General features: G+C 44.9%; 2 protein-coding genes across 4 annotated transcripts; one reads left to right on the top strand and one right to left on the bottom strand.

Moving 5' to 3' along the window:
• Positions 1-397: 397 nt before the first annotated feature.
• On the top strand, positions 398-12,987 carry Tmem220 (transmembrane protein 220). 3 transcript variants are annotated; one of them, XM_013347445.2, is made up of 6 exons: positions 398-498; positions 913-942; positions 4,366-4,426; positions 5,268-5,391; positions 6,562-6,621; positions 12,861-12,987. In XM_013347445.2, the coding sequence occupies exons 1-6, from the start codon at positions 406-408 to the stop codon at positions 12,916-12,918; spliced, it is 426 nt and encodes a 141-aa protein (XP_013202899.1). In that variant the 5' UTR covers positions 398-405; the 3' UTR covers positions 12,919-12,987. The 3 variants fall into 3 exon arrangements, with proteins under 3 accessions (XP_013202899.1, XP_005349908.1, XP_026636432.1); XM_005349851.3 differs by lacking the exon at positions 12,861-12,987 and adding an exon at positions 9,783-10,937; XM_026780631.1 differs by lacking the exons at positions 398-498; positions 913-942; positions 12,861-12,987 and adding exons at positions 1,244-1,328; positions 9,783-10,936.
• A 67-nt stretch (positions 12,988-13,054) lies between these two features.
• On the bottom strand, positions 13,055-24,193 carry Adprm (ADP-ribose/CDP-alcohol diphosphatase, manganese dependent). Its single transcript, XM_005349850.3, has 4 exons — positions 24,105-24,193; positions 16,095-16,721; positions 14,750-14,866; positions 13,055-14,058 (listed from the first exon to the last, which is right to left on the bottom strand). Exons 2-4 carry the CDS (start codon positions 16,693-16,695, stop codon positions 13,748-13,750), a joined length of 1,029 nt encoding a protein of 342 aa, XP_005349907.1. The 5' UTR covers positions 16,696-16,721; positions 24,105-24,193; the 3' UTR covers positions 13,055-13,747.
• Between the last annotated feature and the right edge of the window lie 39 nt (positions 24,194-24,232).

Genomic DNA, 24,232 nt, shown 5'->3' with positions numbered 1-24,232 from the left:
CCCCGCCCCGCCATCTGAGTCCTGCCCCGCTAGCCCCGCCACCTCAGTCCTGCCTTTCTAGCCCCGCCCCCGCCATCTGAGTCCTGCCCCGCTAGCCTCGCCCCTCCGAGTCCTGACCCTTTAGCCCAGCCCCTCCATCTGAGTCCTGCTCTGCTAGCTCCGCCCCCGCCATTTGAGTTCCGCCCCTCTAGCCCCGCCCCTACATCTGAGTTCTGCCCCTCCAGCCCCGCCCCGCCATCTCAGTTCTGCCCCTTTAGTCCCGCCACCGCCATTTGAGTCCTGCCCCTCTAGCCCGCCCTCGCTGCGCCCAGCCTCCGCCCTCTGCACCCCGCCCTTCCTTCTGGGTCCCGCCCCACTAGCCGTGCCCCTGCCTCTGGCCACTCCTGCTCCTCCGGCTTCCAGGCAATGGCGCCCACAGGGGTTCCCTGGGCTCCCGGCTTGTGGCGGGCCTGCAACTTGCTCATGTCAGCTTTCTTCGCCCTGGCCGCCGTGGTGCAGGTCAGACGGGCTGAGGAGAGTGGGCAGGGGCAGCGGCACCCCGGAGACGCCCGGGCAGCCAGTTCGCAGGGTGAAGCAGAACGAGGGTTTTCCTTTCCCGAAACTGCTGAACCCTCTCTACCAGAACACGGATAAGTTCGTGTGATTAAGCAACACACTGAGAGCCTGACCCGGCGGCTGATTTCTCAGAAAGGGACCCAGCACTGCCACTCGGGCACCTTTCCGACCCTTTCCCGTGAGATTGAATGGGTTTCTGTGCTTGTGCAGACCCCTAGACTAGTTGGCAGGTGTTCAGTACCCTGAGCTCACTGCAGCGCCAGGCTCTTCGCAACGAATACTAAATATGAGGTCAGACCAGACATAGGGCGCTTCGGGTCTAATGTCAGCTAACATCTTGATGTTTTGACATTCTAGGTGAATGATCCAGATGCAGAGTTCTGGGTGGTGAGTATGAGCTACTATGTTCCTCCATTTGACACAACTGTGCCTCTGATGCCAGCGCCATTCGCCTAAAACCTGAAAAATCAACACTTGGGAGCTTGTTTTCCAAATTTTTCTCCTTGAAGGGGAAAATCACTGTGATAATATAATTTGCTCCGGGTGGGGTAAATTCTGAACTTTCTGGAGACATGGAAGTCTTTCCAGCAACTCTCATCCCCTTGACAATCACGTCACCAGTCATGATAATACAAGGTCACGATGAATCTCCAAAAGACTGCAGCAAATCACCACCTGTGCCACCGTACCGCTACTGCTGACCCAGCCATTTCTCTTCTCAGCAGAACTGCTCAGGCAGCTTTGCACATCACTGCCTTGAGATGCCATCAGAGGTAAAAGTAAAAAAGAATTCAACCAAACCCACTCTAGAGATAGTTATGTGCCCGGTGCCTGAGCGCTCCACCTCACCTGTGTATGGATAATGGCAAACAGGCCACACATTCTGACCGTCCTCCCTCATTTCCACTCAGCCCTCCCTCACTTCCTCTGACAGCCTTCTAACTCTTGTGCCTGCCTCCTGTCGCCTGTTCCTAGGTCACCTGCATGTCACTGTCTGCTTCTAAACATTTGTTATTCCTCAAGCTAAGTTGAAGAGCCTCTATTTGGTCTTTAGGCTCATCTTAGCATGGCCCCGCCCACATTTCCAGCATGAAGTCTGGTCCAGAAACGATGGCTATTGCACCGTGCTCCTAGTGTGTCGCTGTCTGCCCAGGCTTCTGGAACTATCCCAGATGCTGTCTCACCCAAAAGCAGTTTACTCTGCCTCTCCCCCAGAGGATCTGACCGTCTTTCCTTTGAACCCTTACTGTAGCAACAACTCCTTTGGCTTGTGTTCTGTGCAGCCAGCTTCCAGGGGGACAAAGACACGCTCTTTTCTCTTCTTAGGAGCCTTTACCAAAGCTTCCTCATAGAAATCCTCCCGAGGAAAGTGCAGATTGAACGGATGTACAGATGTACAATAGTGCAATACTCTCTGGGCTCTGGGGACTAGGATTTCACCCAGCTCATTCCTGTGGTCCCTGCTTCCTCTTGTTCATGGAGGCTATTTGCATAGGATGCTCACAGAGGCAAATAATGGGATATGGATTGCAACAATAGTTTATAAAAATACAGGACATGTCACTTAAGAAACTCAGGGGGTTGCTTGAGGGTCAGCAGTGACACAGACAGCTTGGGCTTTCTCTTCTGAGCCACCCTCATGTTTACAGAACAGTTGCTGTGGCTCCAGATTCCCCCATCCCCAGAGAAGTAAATCTAATGTAATAAGAATCAAAGCCGGGGTAAGATGGTTTTCTTCCTGGGCTTTCATCCATTAAGTTACGGAGAAAATGTTTTCCAAGGAGCCCCTTGGACAAGAGCTCTTCAGTTTTCACAAATCAGCATGCCATGTTGTAGAGGTCCCAATCTGATGCCTAAGCAACCGTGCTTCGTATGTGATTAACTGGGACCCTGGAAGACATCACCTAACATTATTTCTGGACATGAACCATTTCTAGCTGCCAAAGAAGTAGAAAACATAGTTTTGCGGTAGACAAGAATTAGAAATGAGTCCAGGGTACTCTTCGATGCCACTGAATTAAGTTCTGTTAAGTGAGTACTATGATACCTTTAGTTTTTCCATTGTAAAATACCAACGAAGGACTGGCAAGATGGCTCAGTGAGTAGAGGCACTCACCCCAAAGCCTGACAAACTGATGTTGGCCCTGGTCATCCACATAAAAGTAGAATGAGAGAACTAACCTCACAAAGCTGTCCTCTGACCACAACACATACATTGTACACACATAGATACATATAGACACACAATCATTTACTTGTAAAACAATAAACTAATTACATTTATTAAGTCCCAACAGTAACAGAAAAGAACATTATAAGTGGATTGTACTGGGTTTATATCTTTGCTGAGCACTGTTTGAGCTTTTGTATTAGAAGCAGTTCTTTTCAGTCTCTCTGCCCCCAGTTTTCTTTTTTCATCTTCTTCCATTATAGATAGGGAAAAGCATTTTAATAAGGATTACCACATCACAATTGCCATAAGAGACTTACTTAGTTTAAAGGATAAATTTGTTCATATAAGACACTGTAATAAGGCTGTGTAATCTGTTAAGACAGATATCCAGGCACTTGGATGCACATTTAAAAAATCTATGCCAAACATTTCTCATAGAGCACAATTGAATATTGTATGGTGTGTGCTTGCCTATTGTCTTCTGTCTTTAATTCTCTCTATCCCGGTCTGTCTCACTCCTGGGAGCCGAGTCATAGTTTTCTATGCGGACTGACCCAAGTGTCCTCAGAAGAGCAGCAGTGGCCCCTCCAGGGACTTGTCAGAAAGGCAGAATGCTGAGACCTCCTGTAGACCTCCCCAGTCAGCACCTGCATTTAAACAAGACCCCAGGTGATTCCTTCATGCTAAAGACTGGCAAGTGGAGGGCTACCCTTAAAGAGCGTGACTGCCCATCTGTTAGGGACAACCTGACTTGCAGCTACCAGCTGGCTGATATTCCAGTCGTGAGCTGGGATGGAGCAGGAATGATGGATCCAAATGCCAACACTGTGATCCAAATGCTCGCTGGGGTCAAGGTCACTTAAGACAGACGGCTCTGATAACTTCCGAAAAGACTGCTCTTCGGAACTGAAGGTTCCTGCTCTAAACAGTGCAAGCAACCACCTCACTTCGAAAGTCTCCAGGTTTTATGAAACACACGCACACACACACACTCATGCATGCAACCAGAGTCTGTTATGATGAGGCTTGGGAATGAGACTTCTTTAGGGCTGATCTTCCAACTCCCTTTCCAAAAAGAAGAGCCTGGTCTCAGTATTGGGTACATCAGATCCACACACATAGTTTGGATGCTTTCCTGTGACTTCACTTGCAGAGGTGGAATACCGAATCACGTGGTCTGTGAGGTCCAGCCCAGCAGGGCCATCTGATCATTTGCGACTGTTCCCACTCTGTTTTGCAGAGAAAGCTCTTTTATGCAGGTGGGGAAGGTCATTCTGGGTGTGGAAGTTGCTTGGGAGAGACTGGGAGGCCAACAGTGACTAAACACTCTGCTTAGACCTACATCTTGGGGATGAAAAGTGTTTCTTGGAAGAGCTGACCAAGGGAGGTAAAAGATCACAGCCTGATGTGGTGATGAGGTCATAATAGCAGGCGTTATCACATCCTCGGTGACGACTAATACAGGAAAATCACACAGCTTGGTGACCACTGATCACACATTTATTTGCTAGATCTTCCAAACGTGCTATGTATTGAGCACACTCCTGTTTTCAGTGCTGGGGATAAGGACACTCGACTGGGCTACACCCCCGGTTTGGGCACACTTCCTAACCTTCCCGTTTCCTTTTTGCTGACAGGTGGTGTATATGATCCCTGCATTGCTTACCCTGCTTGTTGGGTTTAATCCTCTTGTCACAGGTATGAACAGTGGATTCTCCATAGAGGCTCAGCAAATCAGAGTTCTTAGAATGCTGAGAATCTACCTGGCCCACTCCCAAGAGAAAACCGGGATTCCAGGCATTGCCTCCCCCTTCTCATAACGAGGAGCTCCTCTTTAGCTAGACCATCCTAGGGAGACTTCCCAAGGTCTTGGCATACTAGCCGTTCTCAACGGTGACTCGAGACCTCTTGGGCTGATTGTTGTGTATGAGATTTAGCTCATAAGGGAGATGGGTTTGGTCTCTGCACTGACTTCCTAAGCCTCCAACTGGTGTCTAATGGACATCAATTGCAGTGGTGATCTTGTCTTCTCAGACTCGGGGAATCATTGCCTCTTAGGTGTTTTTTATCTTCTAATCCAGATCAACTCCTTTACTTTGCACTTTCTTAGAACACCGCCACTCCTGATAACTACTTTCTTATTTGGAATTTATTCAAAATCTATGTCTACAAACTGCCACTTGTGTATGGAAAGTGCTTGCCATGTCTGTAACCACCTCTGCTTTCTTCACTAGTGTATGTTGCTCCTTCCAATCTCCCGACGCAAGGTACTTACAGCAACATACAGCATGCTTTTATGTGTACCCCAAGAGGGGCAAGCTCCTTACAAGCAAGAGCATGCTTTATACCTCCTTGCATAAGCTTACATGTATTATTCCACTAAGCTAAGCAACAGAGAGTGTTGGAGTCAGGTGCTGGTGATGGGCAAGTGGTGTGGGAAGGGTGGCTCTCCCAAGAAAACTAGTAAATTCTCATAAAACAAGTAAAAGCCTGCTTCTGGATTCAACCTGATTAACAGCTGCAGGATATGTACTTGTAGGTAATTTCATCTGGAAGAGTGTGTCTGTGATACACATGCTGATCTGCGTGCTGTGGGCCGGCGGCTTGGCATACCACTTCTTGCGCCATGCACAGCAGAGTATCCTAAACGAGGAAGAAGGCAGGTGAGCAGTGACTTTTGCTCTTTGGAGGGGTGGGGCAGACCTGAGTAATCCTTTACAACAGCAACTTGCCTGTGCACAATGAAGGTTTCACTCCCCCAAAAATGTACCTGGAGGAGCAGGGACATTAACAGCCATTATAGGATAAAGAAAATGTGGAAATGGTGGAGCCAGGATTCAAACCCAGCATTGTCTCTTGACCTCCTCTATCGCAGCTCTCACAGCCATTACCAATTCCACATTACTGCCAGGCGGGCAAACCTTCACACACACACACACACACACACACACACACACACACACACACACACACTGTAACTAGGAAGGGCATAGTACAGTAAATGGTGGTCTCTTAGACTCCTCACAGCCATTACCAATTCCACATTACTGCCGGGCGGGCAGACCTACACACACACACACCCTTTCCCCTATAACTAGTAAGGGCACAGTACAGTAATGTTCCAGTCTGACGAGCTGGTGACATCCTGAATCACTCTTAGGTCAGAGTCTAATGTGCAAGTGCCATCAGCCACCTCAGAAGTCAGTAGTCTGAATCAACCTCTGCCAGCCTTGTTTGGTGTACCGCACATCCATCCCCTTGGTCAGGACCACTTATTCTGGCCTTCCTTTGCTTGGCTCCCAGTCTTACTAAGAGACCTTCACTCACTTTCTTCCCGCTGCTGGTGTCTGCTGGCACCGTGCTCCAGAGCCTTGTATGTGAGGTGTCTCTGACAAGGTGTGGTTTTCTCTGGACCCTAGCCTATGTAAATTGGAGAGGTGGCCAGGCTGGGTCTGCAGATGGGGATTTATACTAAGTGGATTGTCATCTCCAGTGTGAAGCCCGGGAAGCAGGGTAGACTCAAAGTGGGGCCTCCAGTGGCAGTGACAATATGCTTATTCAGCCAATGCAAGAGGCACACCCACCTGACACACAACTCCATGAAGTTAGTCTGATTAACACTACACGCCTTTATTCTCCCTGCAATCTTCCCCAGCTAGCTCAGTCTGCTTAGAGTTTGTATTGGTTGGAGTCCCTGCAAAGCACTGGCATCTTTAAAAGCTCAAAACTAATGACAAATGACCCCCAGGCTGTTTTCAGGGCTGTACTACTCCTAGTGACACACAGCAGGGGAATGACAGTCACTTCATAATGTGAAACATGGTGTTTTTCAGAGAGCTGTCTGGCCTGGTGATCATCACAGCCTGGATGGCACTGTGTCACAGTTCAGCAAAGTAAGTTCAACCCATCAGTTAAAAATCAAGGGCTCAGGGACGGGAGAGACAGCTCAGGGGTTAAGATCACTGGCTGCTTTTCCAGAGGACCTGAGTTCAATTTCTAGCACCCACAGCATAGCTCATAGCTGGCTATCTGCTAGCCCAGTCCCAGGAGATCTGATGCCATCTTCAGGCCTCCACAATAATGTTGCCAGTTAAAAAACAAAAATTCACAATTACTTTGTGAGACATTAGCACACTTCTATCCATTAATACAAACAAACAAAGGCAATGTAGATACAGATGTTACTTACACAATAAGAAACTAGACCTCATGAACACTCTAGGACTCATGATTATGCATGAAAGAATCTGGGGCTGGGAAAAGATGATGGCTCAGTTGTTAAAGCACTTTGTTGAGGATCAGCCTCGACAAAAATACCTCTCACCAGGGTAAGGGCGTGGAATTAGAAATATAGTAAAGAATATGAAGGCGCGAATTAAAATATTGAAAATATTGAAAAAACAAAATGGAGAAACATATTGGATAGTAGCAGGAAGGAATTTTGACTGGTCCTCAACAAATAGCAGCCCAACGTGGTGCCAACCAATCAGCCGACAGTACTTGCAGTGAAAGTCTGAGGACCTGAGTTCAGATTCCCAGCACCCATGTAAAACCAAGTAGATCTGTGCACACATGTAACCCTAGTGTTTAAGAGGCTGGAGACTGATGGGTCCTAGGGGTTTGCTGGCCAGCCAGCCTAGCCAATCTGTGAGCTCTAAGTTCTGTAGGATGCTCTGCCTCCAACAAAGGTGGACTGTGAGGCTGGCGCGATGCCTCAGTAGCTAGGAGAACCTGCTGCTCTTGGAGAAGCCCTGTGTTCAGTGCCCAGCACCCACATGATGTCTCACAACAGTCCATAGCTCCAGTCCTGGGGGATCCAATACCCTGTGGCCTCCAGGGGCACCAGGTAGGCACGCATGTGGTGCTCTTACATACATGTAGGCAACTACTTATATACACAAAATAAAAATAAATCTTAGAACAGCTGTAGACAGTGAGTGATAAGACAGTCAGTGTCAACCTCTGGCACACACACACACACACACACACGCACACACGCACGCGCGCGCGCACGCTCACATGCACACGGCTGGCAGAATCCACTTTCTTTTCACAGGCACATTATTTCAAAACCACTATAGGCTCAGCCGTAAAATATCCCCTACATAGTTCAAAGAACTTATATCCTACAAAGTATATTCTCTGAGAATAGTGTAATTGACATAGAAACCATTAACAATATAATTAGGCAATTGCTGTACATTTGAAAATTAGGATATTTGCTTCCCAATATATGTGGGCCAAAAAAGAAAACACAGTGGAAATCAGAAACACATGGAACGGAAAGGGCAATTCTAACATTGATGAAGTGCAGTTTAGAACCACTCTCAGACGTAAGTTCTGGACTTAAGTGCATATTTCATATGAAGGGGTGACGAGCCTGGGATAAATGAGCTAGCTTCAGGGTTAGAGGAACATCAAATTAAACGGCCCCCCAAACAAGAAATAAGCATTAAAGCAAAAACCAATTAAATGAAAAACTGACACACAAAGATAAGAGAACCAATAAGGCCAAATAAGGACTCTCTAAAATCATCACCTGAATAAGCCCTGGCAAGACCTAAAATAAATACATATTTATTTTACGTATACATACAAGAGCAGGATCCTGAGGAGGCATGGATAAAAGAAACGTTAGGGGTAAATGAGAACACACGACACAGCTAATGAATCAAGTCCTCAGACAGCATTGAAAACAACTGTGCATTGTACTTAAAATCCTAGATGAAGTCAACACATCCATGAAAACATTCAGTTGACTTAAAGAGGTTATCAACAATATTGTAAGGCATTTAAGGGGATTCCTATTCTAGACTTCATTTATAAAATGTATTCATTTTTCATTCAGGTACTGGAGACTGAATATAGGGCTTGTGCATGCTAAGGCATTTGTTCAACCAGTGAGCTATATCCCGACTTCTTTATTCTTTATGTTGAGGCAAGGTCTCAGTTGCCCAGTCTGGCCTTGGACTCACTATCAGGCTGGTCTTATATTTCCAATCCTCCTGCCTCAGTCTCCTGAGTAGCTGGGATCACAGAACAGCATCACCAGGACTGTGGCCATCCACTGGGGCATGGCCAACCTACCAGGGACCACACTCTTAAAGAAAGCTGACTTTCCCTCCCAGAACAACCGTAAATTCCCTAGATTGTTGTGGGGGTAGGGAACCATGAGCCCCTCCTCACTCAGCTGGATCCTCCTTATGTCTTGGAAGTTTAGTTCATCACTTTTCAGTCTTTTTCTTACATAGGACTTTTTACTTATTTATTTTTTTAATTTTCCTTACAACACAACTCTAGACCTGGCTGGCACAGCTGATGTAGACTGACATACAGGAGGACAGTGCTGACCATTAGCAAATGCCTCCTAAGCAGGAGGGAGGGGCCACTTTCCAACGCATGTGGTGAGGGCAGAACCTCTACAACAAAATTACCAAAAACATTTAAAAAATAGAATTATAGTAATTTCACTCATAAGCACAGAGGGCAAGATCTTTATTTTTAAAGATCTTATTGTTATGGAAAAAAAAAGAACTGTAAAAATCACTTCCAGGTGGATTATTGATCTAATTTAAAATTACAAAACAACAAAACTTCTAGAGAAAGCAATAGTGTCTTCAAGACCCTGGAAAAGTTGGGCAGGGTGCTAGCTACATCTTACACTAATACTCAGGGAGTGAGGCAGGAAGATTGCTATGAGTTCAAGGCCAGCCTGAGCTACATAACAAATATAAGGCCAGCAAGGGCTCTACAGTAAGACCCTGCCTCAAGCAAGCAAAAATTCTCAGGGAGGGAGAGATTTCTTACAAGGGGACAAAAATAAAAAGGAAAAGACTCATTTTAGTACAATCTAATTAATCAACATTCCTCAAATACAGAGTGGGAAAAGGCATTTGCAACATATATCAAGATTAAGTATATAAAGATTTTGTACAAAATATTAGTTTCAATAAAGGGAAACTAATAAGATGTAACATTTCACCGATTCAAACTTCATGTATATTTCCAAGGCAATTTGTTGTCTTGGACTTTACAATACGTTTTGTTTTTATAGGAATCCAGTTGGTGGAAGAATGCACTTGGCTATTGCTGTTGCGATCGCTCTTTTCCCACTCATTTCATGGGTCTACATATACAGAAACAAGGAGATGCGGTCCTCCTGGCCAGCTCACTGCAAGACAGTCATCTAGATGAATTCAATAGCGGTTAAATTAGTATTTTCAATATTTTGTACACATTAGGTATAAATAAATCAGGAAATAGGACAGTTTCCCGGTTTATTTCAAGAAATTTGAGTGAATACTAGAGATGATTCAAAGTCTTGAGAATTTAACAGGACTGCCTGCAATGTGAAGACTGGACAGATAAGAAGTGGGCCCCGATTCTCCAGAGGCCTCTTCTCGCACAGCAGTGGAACAGGCACTGAGCAGAAATTTGAGCTTGAATTCAGCCTTCGTGCTATGTGACAGGGGCAAAACCAGGAATGTCCTGGTGGATAGATATTTCCTCGTGTATAAAGTAGGGTGCTTTAGTTACTGCAACCGAACAGATGTGAAGGCACCCCGAGAAGATAGAGTGTGCAGATTACAAAGGACTGTCTGTGATTACAGAGAGAGGGGGCAGAGGTTGGGAAATATGCAGACACAGCGGTCAATTCAGGAAAAGACTGTAATCCCTGGCTCAGTGACATGAACTACAGAAAACTCTACGACATGTGAGTCAAATGATAGGCTTGGCCTGCAATGAAAGTAGAAAACCGTAGAAATTAAACAAAGTATAGAAAAGATTAATTTGGAATATAGAGAAGATGGATAGGGAATATTAATCATAATTTCTTATTCTCAGTGAAAAATAAGATGGAAATCTATGTTCTTTTAATTGATGTGACCGTACTGAGAACACTGTAGGGTGACACCATCCAGAGCAGCCACACCTTACTGAGCACTTGGCTTGTGGGCAGGGTCAACAAAGAAGTAAATTCGTAACTTTGTACTTTTAGAAGCAGGTACTCAATTGCCAGAAAAAGTTGTGTGCTTGGAATGACGTGCGTATGTGCGCATGCACCAAGTATTTGGAACAGTGTAGTCAGGAGACTGTGCTCCAGTACAAACAATAAAGTTTAGAGATATAAACACAAATTGTATTTTATACTGATTATATGCTGAAAAATTGAGATAAATTAAGCTAAATAAAATATATTGTATTTACTTATTTATTTTAAATATTTATTATGTATACAACATTCTGCCTCCATGTATGCTGACACACCAGAAGAGGGCGCCAGATCTCATTACAGATGGTTGTGACCCACCATGTGGTTACTGGGAATTGAACTCACAACCTGTGAAAGAACAGCCAGTCCTCTTAACCACTGAGCCATCTCTCCAGCCCTGTATTTACTTTTTAAAGTGTGACTGCTTGAGTAAGTTAGATTATTTAATTAGCCTAGTTTATCTAGGCTGGAATGAAACTCCATAACCAGATGAGTGGTTTGGATGAGAACAGTCCCCATATGCCTGGATGGTCCCCAGGTAGCAGCCCTATTTGGGTAGCTAGAACATGTGGCATGGCTGGAGGAAGCTGTCACTGGGGATGAGATTTGAGCTTTCGAAAGACTCAGGCCATTCCCAGCATCTACGCCTCCTACATTTGGTCTGTACTTGTCTTTGGTCCTTACCCATGGAATAGTTTTTATTTATTTTTAGGCAGGTCATTGTAGTTAAGGCTAGCCAACATGGAGGCTAAACTTCCTCTTCCTTGAGTATTTATGGTTTTATTTCAGTATAAATAAGACGTGTATGGGAACCGTCAGTCCATTTTCTGTGCTGTGCAACCTGCTTTGGGTGGCCTTGCTGGCCAGTTACACTGCTCTCTCCATGAGGTTTTTGCAGTTCTTGGAGGCAAGACTGAATGATCTCAGCACAGAGACACTTGCTGTTTATCAGGGGCACTTCTAGACCAGGACTTCCAAAAACCACTGGGCAGTACTGTTTTCTTGTCCTTCCCATAACCAATAGTGGGCATCAAACTTTGGCCTGGAATCTTCTCTGTACCTCGATCTTTCTGGATTTCTGCTAGTTATACTTAGTTTTGACCTATCATCGGTCTGAATGGCACAGGAAGAACTTTCTGGCTTCAGAAATGATAGTGAGAGGGCAGCCACCGGTACACACAGTGCTTTGGAGGGGGAAAGACTACACTCTATTTTTCTACTGCGTTTAAGAATCGACAGCAGATTTAACATTCCAGTTCTCAGAATGTTTCCCCAGAGCCCCACAGTCTTCTCCCTTTTCCTGTGCTTGCCCATCACAGTTTGCTCTCTAGACACACCCACAGCTCAAGAACTAAGAGTTCCTCCTAGGCCTTAGCTCTCCAGCCCTCACTCACTCATCTTCCCCATCCATCCAAACCATTTTTCTTTCCTCCCCCCGCCCCCATGTCATCCCTAATCTCTTTAAATTAAATTCAAGTTTCTCTTCTACCTTTTTCGTCCTTTTATATGTGGTGGGCAATTTCTCAATATGTACTTGTGTTTGTATGTCTCTTTGCATCCTGGTGACATCAGTGTACACAGGAACACATGACTCATGCTGTGGCCGGCTGGGTAGAGTCACGATCCCTGGGGCCTTACGCTGTGAGATGAACTTTGCACATGAGATCAAGAATCCTGACATGGAGCCAGGCAGTGGTGGCGCATGTCTTTAATCTCAGCACTCAGGAGGCAAAGGCAGGCGGATCTCTGTGAGTTGGAGGCCAGCCTGGTCTACAAGAGCTAGTTCCAGGACAGGCTCCAAAGCTACAGAGAAACCCTGTCTCAAAAAAACCAAAGAGAAAAAAAAAAGAAAAAAGAAAAGAAAGAATCCTGAACCCTGAGATGGACAGGAGCTTAGACTGGAGAGGCTGGAAGAGGTAAGAAAGAGGACTCTACCCAGAGCATCCCACCAACAAACACTTTGTTTGCAGCCTGATGAAATGGTTTCAGAATCCTGACCTTTAGAATGACCTGAGAACAAATACACGTGGTGGGTCAGCACCTATGCCAAGAATTCACCGGAGCAGTCACAGAAAATGCACCTGTTTTCTGGTAAGCACTTCACAGGTACTTACACTGACTACTATTTCTGTTTTTCAGCCTTGAATCAACTCTACTCATCAATGGTCTGTTTGCTGTCAAGACTTTCTGCAGATAAGCTTTGATACAAGCAAAAATGGAGTTAAATGGGCTCCATCTGTCTAGAGAAGAAATAAAAAATAAACCATTTTATAGAGTGTGGTCCCACAGAGTACTGGGTATTTCAAACAGAGCAGGCTAGCCGGCACTCAGCACTTGGTCCTGGTGTTACTTAGCACTTCCCTGAAGGCCCTTCTGAGATGGAAGCACCATGCTTTCACTGAAATAACTTCTCAGTTTTTCTTCACAGAACAGGAATGTCACCTTTATCTAAGTATAGGTGTTCTGAACTAAAATGGTCCACACAGCGGGGAAGCAAGGCAGACTTGCCTGGGCTTTCACGTATGAAGCTCTAGAGTTAACACAAGTGCACATACTCCTTGCACAAAAAAGAAGAAATTCAAATTAGGCTGCATACAGTCCCTTATCAGACTATATGCCCATGAGTCTCCTTCCCGGTTTACTTTACGTCTAGCTGTTGGGGCTTGGATATATTGTCTAAAAACAACACTTCAACACTTGTGAATTTCATCTTCACTCACACATATTGAAAGCCACAAATTCATTTTGTACACAAACAGAATACTTAAGAAAGGGACTGAGAATCTAGCTTTTTTTGTTTGTTTGCTTTCAAGATAGGGTTTCTCTGTGTTAATAGCCCTGGCTATCCTGGACTCACTCTGTAGACCAGGCTGGCCTCAAACTCAGAGATCTGCCTACCTCTGCCTCCCAAGTGCTGAGATTAAAGGCGTGCGCCACCACCCCCAGTGAGAGTTTAACTTTTTATGCAATGGAGTAAACACAAAACAGCAACATTCTCTTTCTACAAAGACAGGCAAGATAATAGACTACAAACACACAGCCTGCTCCCTTCTGTAGTTCATAACTCTATCTGGAACTCTGCCTCTCCCTTTCAGAAGCATTTTGTCAGGGTAGACGTGAACTGTGCCGAAGGCCTGGCTATCTGGAGCTGTTTCAATAACTCCTTCAAGGTTGACATGGTGCACACCAAAAGAATCCTCAGAGTAACCACCGTCATGTGTATGACCGGCAAGGAAACACACCACACACTTGTGAGACCATATGATTGACAGGGCATCCATGTAGTTCCAAGCCAGGCACACGCTGTCAGAGGCCTCTGGGTAAATGGGAAGATGGCCTGTTAAAGAAAAATTAGAAGCCAATTAAATCAAGAAAAAAAAGACTGAAAGCTAGTATTCGGGAAAACCAAACCTAAGTATGATCCTTCTTCATTCACATGAAGCCCAAGGTGGCAATGTGCTCTATAATTTCAGCACTTAGGAAGCTGCAGGAGGAGGATCATGAGTTCAAACCAGACTGAGCTACGGAGAGGGCAACCTATAGCCACATCTCCAGCACACAGAACAGACAGATGGGTAGCTGGTTCAGATATAAGGTGGAAGACATCTGTATAAAAAAACGAATGTCTGAAGCCCACAGAATCCCCAGGCCATCCTGTGCCGGGCATCTGTAAGGGCAGCCAGGAGTCAGCCAGATTCTGTGCTGGAATCCAATCTCACTGATATCAGTAAATAGGAATGTTACATATAAAGAATGATGTAGCTTAAAACAAAAACAAAACAAACAAACAAAAACCAAACCAAACCAAACAAAAATGGTTAGGAGCTGCCCAGGGGTTGTGTTACATAAAAACATCACTGAACAAAAACAGTGCAGGGGACTTTAAAGAACCTATGGAGATCAAGGCTGCCAGATCCAATCTGCAGCTGAGAAAACTGATTAAAGTCGGGAACATTGCTATTCTTTCATGGATAACTTCCCAGTTTCTAAAATGCCACTGTAACCAAAGAAACAATTTACATACTTACTCACAATCACCACCTTTTCCTCGTTCAGGTCAGAGAACGTAAGAACTTCATTCAACCAGTTCAGCTGCTCTTGGCTGAATCCTCCATTAAACTGGACATACTGGGGCTCAGAAAGTCCTGAATGAATTCAGCAAATTAGACCCATCGCATGTCATTCCCTCCCTCATTTGCACATTCGAGTTTGAGTAACATAAAGAACCCGTTCTTCCAATCACCATCTTCAGAATGTAGAGCAATACATAAATACAGCGATGTGAGTTCTAGTCTTGGCCTCCTCTGCTTACTTCACTGCCTTTCCACGACACTGAAAATACAACCCTTTCTTTCTGTGTCTACTGGGCCCTACTAGTCTTGTACTTGTAACCTTCACCCCAGTGGATCCTGTGCTTCTTAATAATGTCAAAGTCGTTATGCAACCCAGTGCCCCTGCATTTGTGTCTCCCTGTGCCTGCCAGTTTCCTACCCAACACTTTCCAAGTGTAAATCCTGTCATCTAGACAACAGTTTGAATACCTGAGTTCACAGGGCGCTTCTGCTCACCTATCTACAACAGCATCCCTAGTTCTCTGCTGTAACAAACTGTTTTTTCAGCATAGTTACCACTGGGGAGACAGCCTTGCTTTTGTTTAATTTACTGCTACAGTTTGGATCTGAAATGTTCAATATGGCTCCTGTGTTGAAGACTTGGTCACTAACTGTGGTGCTATTAGGAGGTGGTAGCATCTTTTAGAGGCAGTAGCTAGTGAGGGAAGTCAAGTCATGAGGGAGACTATGAGCTCAGGCCCTCTTTTCCCACTCTGCTTCCTGGCTATGAGTAAGGCAGCTTGTTCTAGTTTGTATTCCCTGACCTAACATGCTGCTTCAGCACAGCCCATATGCAACCACGTCAAGGGACTATGGACTAACCCCCGCCCCCAAACCTATAAGCCAAGACAGACCTTTCCTCCTTGTAAGTTGATTATTTTAGGTATACATTTATTTTCTGTCTTACCTACTTACTGCTATGGTTATCTATGTATCTATGTATCTATGTATGTATGTATGTATGTATGTATGTATGTATGTATGTATCTATCTATCTATCTATCTATCTATCTATCTATCTATCTATCTATCTATCTATCCATCTATCTTATTCCAGAACGGGCACTCAAATATCTGCTCAATGTCTGAGGTTTGTGTTACTTATAACCAATTTATGTGACATCAAGCTTGTAAGAATCCTGACCCTGAACAATGGCGACAATAAACTTTTACCTTAATCATCCATCTTCCTGCTGAATAAAAGGTAGCTGAAGAATTTAAAGACAATGTATTAGATTCTCAGTTCAAAGCAATAATTCACCTTGGGGACTATTTAACTCCACATTTGGGTTGTGTTCCCTCAGCATCTTCATACACTGCTCATATTTTGGAGAAGACTGATCTATGCCCAGGACACTCAGGTCATAAGCATCAAGTAAAATGAACCGGAATTTAGGGAATGGTACAAAGTGATAAGCATAATAGTTCTCTGATGGCATGGTCTCAGGATGCTGCACAATTCGGTCTTCTAGAAACTTGCTGTTAAGTTTAGAGTTCGTTAAGAAGTCTCTACTGAAGTTATAGAATTCATGGTTTCCCCATGTGTGGTGAACTGGGGCTTTAAGTAATTTGAATGTGTTCATGACAACTTCTAGAGACTTTTCCGATACTTTATACTGTGCGTTGTAGCCATCGATGATGTCTCCAAGCTGGAGGACACAGCAGGGCATGATGCTTTCTTTATTCCAGTCTTCAATGGCACCCTGTAAGTGAACAAGACTGTGTCTGTAGTACCTCCGCCTGCTTCTTTGATAATTGAATCCATCTTCTAAATCAGCATATTGAATATCTGCTATAACTCCAAAGGAAAAAAGTGGCTCGGAACCATCGGACAGGGCATCAGGATCCAGCTTCTCAGCCATTACCTCCAAGCAGGCTTCTAAGTAAGCTACCAAGAGGGAGAAGATACTCAAGTTAAAATACTGCAGCTTTCCAATGGACAGAAGAAAACGACAAAACAGGTTAACTGACTAGACAGCAAGACAGACAAGTGTGCAGGCTCTAGAGGCCAAAGTCTTAGCTCTAAAATGCTTCAGTTCTCATCTGTAAAAAGACGATAACCTCTGTTGCTCAGAAGACTAACAACTTACAAAAGGGCACTATCATATTGACCATCAGGAATTCCAACTATAACAGCCAAATTCAAATCTGGAACCGTTTCTCACCTCCCACCCATTTAAAATACGATGACACACCCTCTCCCAAGTCAAACAATTCCCCAGAACCCAGCCGTGGCACTAACCCATGACACGCACACTCAACCCCTCCATTTCCAGAGCAGACCTCCACTCTGGGACACTCGAGCAGGCCGAGTCTTTTCTCTTTGTTGATGAGCAGCCTGAGAATCAGTCTCTCCCTTTTCTGTGTCTGGAGTAGAAGGAAAGACAGTGATATGAAAAGAGAAGGAGATGGTTTAAGGAGGAATGTCCCCAGAGGCTTGGGAATTTGGTGTACCGCCCCCTGTTGGAGGTGTTATGGGGAAGTGCAGCCTTGTTGGCATAAGTAAGCCACCAAGGATGGGCTTTCAGAGTTTAAAGTTAAATCTCTGGTTCACGCTGCCTTTGAACATGTAATCTTTCAGTGTTCTGCTGTGCCACCATGCCTGCTGCCTGCAACAACATACTCATGGGGTGGAGGAAGGAGGTGTTGGAGATAGGGTCTCTATGTAGCCCTGGCTATCCTGGAACTCCTTGTGCAGATCAGGTTGGCCTAAAACTCATACAGATTCATCTGCCTCTACCTTCAGAGTACTAGCAATAAAGGCTGTGCTACCTTGCCCGGCTAAAAAAGATTCTTATCCCTCTGAACTATAAGCCAAAATAAACTCTTCCTCAGGTTATTATTTGACCACTTTTTAAAAAGTCACAACAGAAAAGTAACTAGTACCAAGAAGAATAATTTTGAGTTTAAAAAAGCCAGGGCAGGGGCTGGAGAGATAGATACCCAGTGGTTTAGAGAGCTTCCTGCAGGTACCAGAATTGCAAGGACCCATGTCAGAAAGCTCACACAACCTGTAACTCCAGTCACAAAGGAGCTGGTATCCTCTTCTGGCCGCTCAAATATATGTGGGTGTAAATATATAGAAATAAATAAATAAAAATACAAACACTACAAAATCAGTGTAAGCACTCGTCCTTTCCATGAGCAGCAGGCCCCGCTTCAACATCTGAGTTCTAATTTGAACCAGTAATCTTAGCATCAACCCCCATCCCTGAACCAGAACAGAAAACAAATCTTTTCATTCCACACATAGTCTCCATTTAAACTTGGGAAAAGTATCTCATTAGGTTATTTATAAGCGGAATATGTAACTCTAAACGAACCAAGAATACTAAGGATTATGACAAACATAGAAGGTCAAGGTGCTAAATTATCAACTATTCTTACTATGAAAGATAAACCACTGCAGTTCTATCTGAACTGATTAAGACCTTCTAAAAACTCTCTGACTAAAACCGTTCTGACTCCTGGTGGCCAGCCACCTGTTCCACCTAGTTCTGGAGTTCCTATCTAATCCCAGTTAAGTGGACTCCTACCAGAGGCTCCTGCTCCATTCTCAGCCGGGAGGAGCACGAGGGGCTCTCCTACTCTGAGACTGCTGGCACTGGATGGCTCACTGGGTAAAGGTACTGCGAAATGCCAAGGCTAATGAGCTGAGCTTAATTCCTAAGACCCACATGGTGAAAAAAGTGAGCCCCAGGCCACACGTTGTCCTCGACCTTCATAAGTAAGGCAAGGGCCAGCTCCCATGATGAATGCCTGTAAACCCTGGATTCTGGAGGCCAAGGCAGGAGGATCATGATTTCAAAGCCAGCCTTGAACAATGAAAGGGAGGCAATATACAGTGTTATTAACTAAATCATCTTGAATAAACAGAAAATGCAAAAAATCAGACTGATGATACTGGACACAAGGGATCCTCGACCTCGATAATAAGAGCAGTTAAGTGGGGGCGGGGGCAGGCAGAAGATTTACCTGAAAGGAAAAAGGATGAGGACCAAGCCTATGGGCAAGAGAAGCAAATTTTATTGGGCTGTGTGAGAGGTGCTGGGTCTGGCAGTTCCTTCTACTCAGATGTACTGGACCTGAAACTTAGCATTCTTTTCGGGAACTATTTAACAGAGTGAGCTTGTCTTCCCTTTGGAGCTGCCTTGATGTGTAATGTAAGCATTGCAAGCAATTACTTCTGCTCATCTTCTACAGACCCACCCCCTCTCATCTGCCACTCTGAGTTCTCAGGGTGTTTCTATCAGCAGCCTCTCTCCTCAACTCACGTGAGCTGACGGGCAGAAAAACAGAGCCTCTAAAAAGGAAATACAAGTGCCAATTCCCCGCAAGTTTTGGGTCAGCTCTGACTTTCAAAGAAAAAGGTTGCACAGTCCAGGGGATAATTACACATTATCTTGGTGCGGCTCCTTGTATCTCTTAAAAAGCTTTGACATCTAACTGTCCACCCTCTCACCCCTCGTAAGCCAATTTCCTTCCACCAATTTCTGTCTCCTGGTTTTATCAGTAGCCCTGAAACTAACAGAAACTTCAGATTCCAGTGACAATGATGATGGCATTTGCAAAACTCTGTGTCTTATGTGTCTTCAGAGATTCTTTTCTTGTATAAGACACAGATCAATGAGCAGTCATCTCTAGAGATGCCATTGTATGACCCTGCACCTGCTGTTTTCTTTAACTTGTGACAGAATGGGAAAAAGGGGATAAGGGAGATGGAGGGGGGTGTCACACACTACTAACAAGAGCCAGACTACTTTCCCTGGGTAGCTAGTAATGAGTGAAGGCCTGGAAACCTGTCTCTTATCCCCATGAGCGTCTCTGCTCCACCTGTGACCCGTTAAGGGAAAGCTAAGAGTCCAGGTGGAAGGGCCAGGCTACATTCATGGACAGACAGTTAGGATCTCAGTAAGGGTGGGCAAAGAGAACCACGCATGGAGAGAAATTATTCGGCTAGTTCTGGGCTGTGCTTCATGGTTCAGGGAAATAGATGCAAGAGGGCTCGTGGACAGAGACCAGAAATTCAAATCCATCTCCAGTGGGGAAATGGAGAATAAGGAACAAATTGAACTTTTTCACAATCCCCATCTACACAAAACACCCACACAACACTCAAAGAAAAGTATTTCACAATGTTAGTGTCAATACGGTAAAGTGTGAGGCAGGGCACGCTTGTGACTGAAAAGGCTGGAAGGGGGGAGGGGCAGCCGACCACAGTCCTGACGGAGACTAGACCTTAGTTTCACTTCACTAGAGTGGGACAGAGCTGAGCAAGCAGGTCTCATGAAAACCATAACTTATGGGTGACCATCAGCAAGCCCTCTCACAAGCCCTTGTGCTGGCTCAGCAGGCCCCCAAAGCCCTTGTGCTGGCTCAGGAGATGCTCACAAACTTCTGCAGGCTAATGATAGCTTTCCCTACCCTGCTGCTGGAAGGTCCCTAACCACCAGGACCTTCCACCAGTCAACCTCCATATTAACCTTTCCTTCACCAATCAACCCAGATTAATCCCTCCTCTTTGGAATTCCCCTAACTCCACTTAAAGGAGCTCGTAGGTCACTTTGGGGGTCATTCTTTTGCCACCCCAACGTTGGACTCAATAAAGCTCTCTTGTTATTGCATATGTGGTTGTTGGCCTTCTTTGGGGGCCTTTCTCGGACCCTAGCAGTGATTAGGCACAAGAGTCTGGACCTACGATGAAGCAGCCCTGCTACAGTGCCAGCAAGTTGAGAAAACTTCCAGTTTAGCTCATCCCACTGCCCCAGCCAGCACACAATTTAAGTAGCCTCGTCAACTAATGATAAAACAGGCATCAAATGGTACTATGCATGCCCTGTCTCTTTCAAGAGAAGCTCCTAAATTGTAAGCAAACCCATCAGATACCGTGGTGGTTTCTGTTAATAATAAAAGTTCCAAATTTACACTATACAACCAGCTACTTTTGCCAGGGCTCTACGGAGTCTGGCTTACAGGGAATATCTGTGATGCATTCAATATCTGGTTACAATTAAAATACAGTGTCATATCCAATAGATAAAGATATTTTGGTAAACAAATAAAATGGAGGGAAAAAAATGAGTTTTGACTGGCAGTAAGCCGAAATGCCCAGTAGAAATTTAACAACTCACTACTCTCTTGAGAAGTCCATACCCACGCTCTTGTGGCTCTTTCTCCTAAGCACCTCTTTCCTATTAACATCAGGCTTAAATCTATAAAAAGTCGTAATAAACTCCAAATATGCATCATACTGATTCATCCTGAAACTCCTTTCTGCAGCTGAGAACCCTAGCTTCACCCAAGCACAGGACTCTAAAGAGAGTGATTGAGCCAGCTAGAGGTAGCAGCAGGAAGCAAAGCTTCCTGCTCCTGCCCCATGGGGCTGCCGCCTTTCCTGGCAGCTGCAAAGGGACAGTCCATAATGTAGTGTTGCTTCAAGAGCACAGCACGAAAAGATCTCTTGTTTCTGCAAAGCATGAGAAGACATGAAAGCTCTTTTCAGACAAGAGAGAAAAATGCTTACCTTCTTAAAAACAAAGCTAAGCCCCATTTTAAAAATCTACCAGTAACTGAAACCTTACTTTGTGTCTCGATTTGCATCACTGTTTTTCTTCTGGGTGCTGTTGATATAATACATAATCAATAGCTACAACTTTACATTATTGCCCTTTTATCCACGTAATCATCTTAATCATTAAAATCTTTCTTGGGGGCTGGAGAGATGGCTCAGTAGTTGAGTTTGTTTGCTGGTCATTCCTGAGAAACAGTTCAGACCCCGGCAACCATACTGAGTGACTCACAACTTGCTGCAACTCTATCTCCAAGGGATCCAAAGTCCTCTTCTGTTATCTGAGGGCACCACACAGATAGGGCACATCCACACAAAATAAGTCTTTAAAAAAATTAAGAATCCATAGACAGAAGCAATGGCTCAAAAATTAAAGAGTGAAGACTGTCCTTGCAGAGATATGAGTTCAGTTCCCAGCACCCATGTCAGGTAGCTCACAACCACCTGGAGCTCCAACTCTAGAGGATCTGTCACCTCTGGCCTCTTTGGGCACCCGCACTCATACGCACACACACATTTTCAGAACTTTTCTAGCATTGTTCTTTGTATTTTCCCGTACTCTCAGTAGATAATCAGGTGTACACTTCTTCCAATTCTTAACCCAAAAGTGAAGATGAGGACAGTCACTCTGATGGCCCCTGGTAGTCTGTCAATAGCACAAGGAGAACCTGCGCCACCATTAAAGCGTTGGGTATATATACCAACAACCAGGACATGTATCCTCAATCCTCCAAGATTTACACACCACAATTAAATCACGGTAGGGTTTTGTGGCAAGTTCTAATGATTCATTAGCATCACAGGTCTCAGGTACCATGTGGCTAAAGGCCTGGTTACTTCGGTGCTAATCTTAGGACCAGGTGTATCAATCTTTATTGTTTCCGTGGTTAGATGTGGCGAGTAATGACACCCTCTCATCTACATCCCCGTGGAATGATGATCTTGCATGCTCAGATTCCCTCTCATCCTATACAGACGAGACAGCTTGAGACAGCTGATGGCTGGATAGGCAGGGTATATATCCCTGTCCAGCAAATAAGTTATACAACCAACAACAACTACAACTACCATTAACTCTTAAAATCAAGGGATCGAAGTCTCAGAGGGGAAGTGAGGTAGGAGACATGGAAAGGGATTGGGTTGGAGTCCCTTGCCAGCCGAGAGTCAGGATTTTCCCACTATTAATAGTGTTTGCTATGAAGGCTGCCTACAAAGGAACAATATTCCCTTCATATAGAGATTTCAAATAATGTTAAGACAGCAATGAACTTTGCTTAAGGCCTAAGCACATATCACCTTGGAGTACGGTCCTGCTCCTTTCCCAGACACAAAGCTACAGTTTCTGGAAACTTTACAAACAAGACTATAAACTTTATTTGCACTAAACACGTCTCACAGCCTTTGTGTAATTCTATGTAGTGCACCGCCGGAGCCAGTCTATAATCTCATTTCCCAGGAAAATGAAAATGAAAATATGTTAGACAGTCTTTTGAGATATACCTTCAGAAGCCATCCAAATCATACACACACATATTCACACACACACACACACACACACACAGACACACACACACACTTATATGTTATAAAGACAAGTGTGACTCTCCTAAGAGGTCCGCATCCACGCTTTTGGCTGTGTACTCTCCTCCTAATCATCTTTCTATTAACCGCTGTTCTTTAAATTTGAAAAACCTCTCCATAAACTTCAACAATGATTTCTTTAAACAAACAAAAAAAAACTATTAGGTTTGAGCATACATTTCAAAAGATAATTGCTGTGTTGGAGAGCAGCACAATAGGTCAGACGGTCCAAACATTGAGATAAACATAGAGATAAACAATATCACGCTTTAATGCAACCATTACCGAAGCAATGATGGGATCTCACTGGGGTTGGAAAAAAAAAGCTTTTATTAAAGGGTAGGGGCTGCTGCTTTACAAACCCCAAGCAACCACGGAGGCAGGGTGAGAAGGGAGGGGTAAAGGTTGTTAACACTGAGACAGAAAGAAGAGCCGGTAACTGCCCAGCCCAGGCACAGCAAATAACAACAAGCAAATGAGCGGAATACGAGTTAAAATTTCTCCAGAAACGAAAAATAAGTATGTAGCTGTAGCCAACTAACTAAGCAGTCCCAAAGGAGGAAACCTTCAACAAACTTTAAAATCGGGGGTCTGGGAGTGGGAGTGGCGAGACCTTTATGAGAAACGACGGAACCGAAACGATCCGGTGGATAAATGAAGGATGTGGTATGTATGACGCAGCACACACTTTTGCAGTGCCTTGCTCTCAGGCGGCTTGTACGGTAGTTACAAGCGCGGGCACTTTGGTCTTAAGTCTTCTCATCACCCTAGGCACCCAAAGTCTTATTAGCACTTTTTCCCCTAAGTCATGGATTACTTCAAATGCCAGGAGACGACTTTTAATTGTGGGGTCCGAGACTTTGCCGTTCTACTTGACCCGTTTTTTGACTGAGCAAGAGGAGGGGATCCCCAGTCTCTTAATGGGAGGAGCGAACCCCACTAGGAGACCCGGGGCCAAGAACCCCGCTAGGAGACCCAGGGCCACCTTGTCCCATCGTCCTGTCCAAGGATGTTTGGTTGTTCCAGCACCCGCCAGGCTCAGCTCAGAACCCAGAAGCACTCCCGGCCAGGGTACGCCGCCTACAGCCCGCACCACCCGTTCCCAGCCAGAGAAGCACCTACCGCTGGCAGCTGTGCAACCACGGACTCCTTGACAACCCGCGGGTAAACTGCATCACCACCGAGCCGAGAGGAAAGAGCGGCCTCACCCGGCTTCCTGCGGAAGCGGAAGCTCCTGCGGAAATAGAGGG

This window comes from Microtus ochrogaster, chromosome 7 (assembly GCF_000317375.1).
Source record: "Microtus ochrogaster isolate Prairie Vole_2 chromosome 7, MicOch1.0, whole genome shotgun sequence".
NCBI lineage: Eukaryota > Metazoa > Chordata > Mammalia > Rodentia > Cricetidae > Microtus > Microtus ochrogaster.
This window is presented reverse-complemented; position numbering and strand designations above follow the sequence as displayed.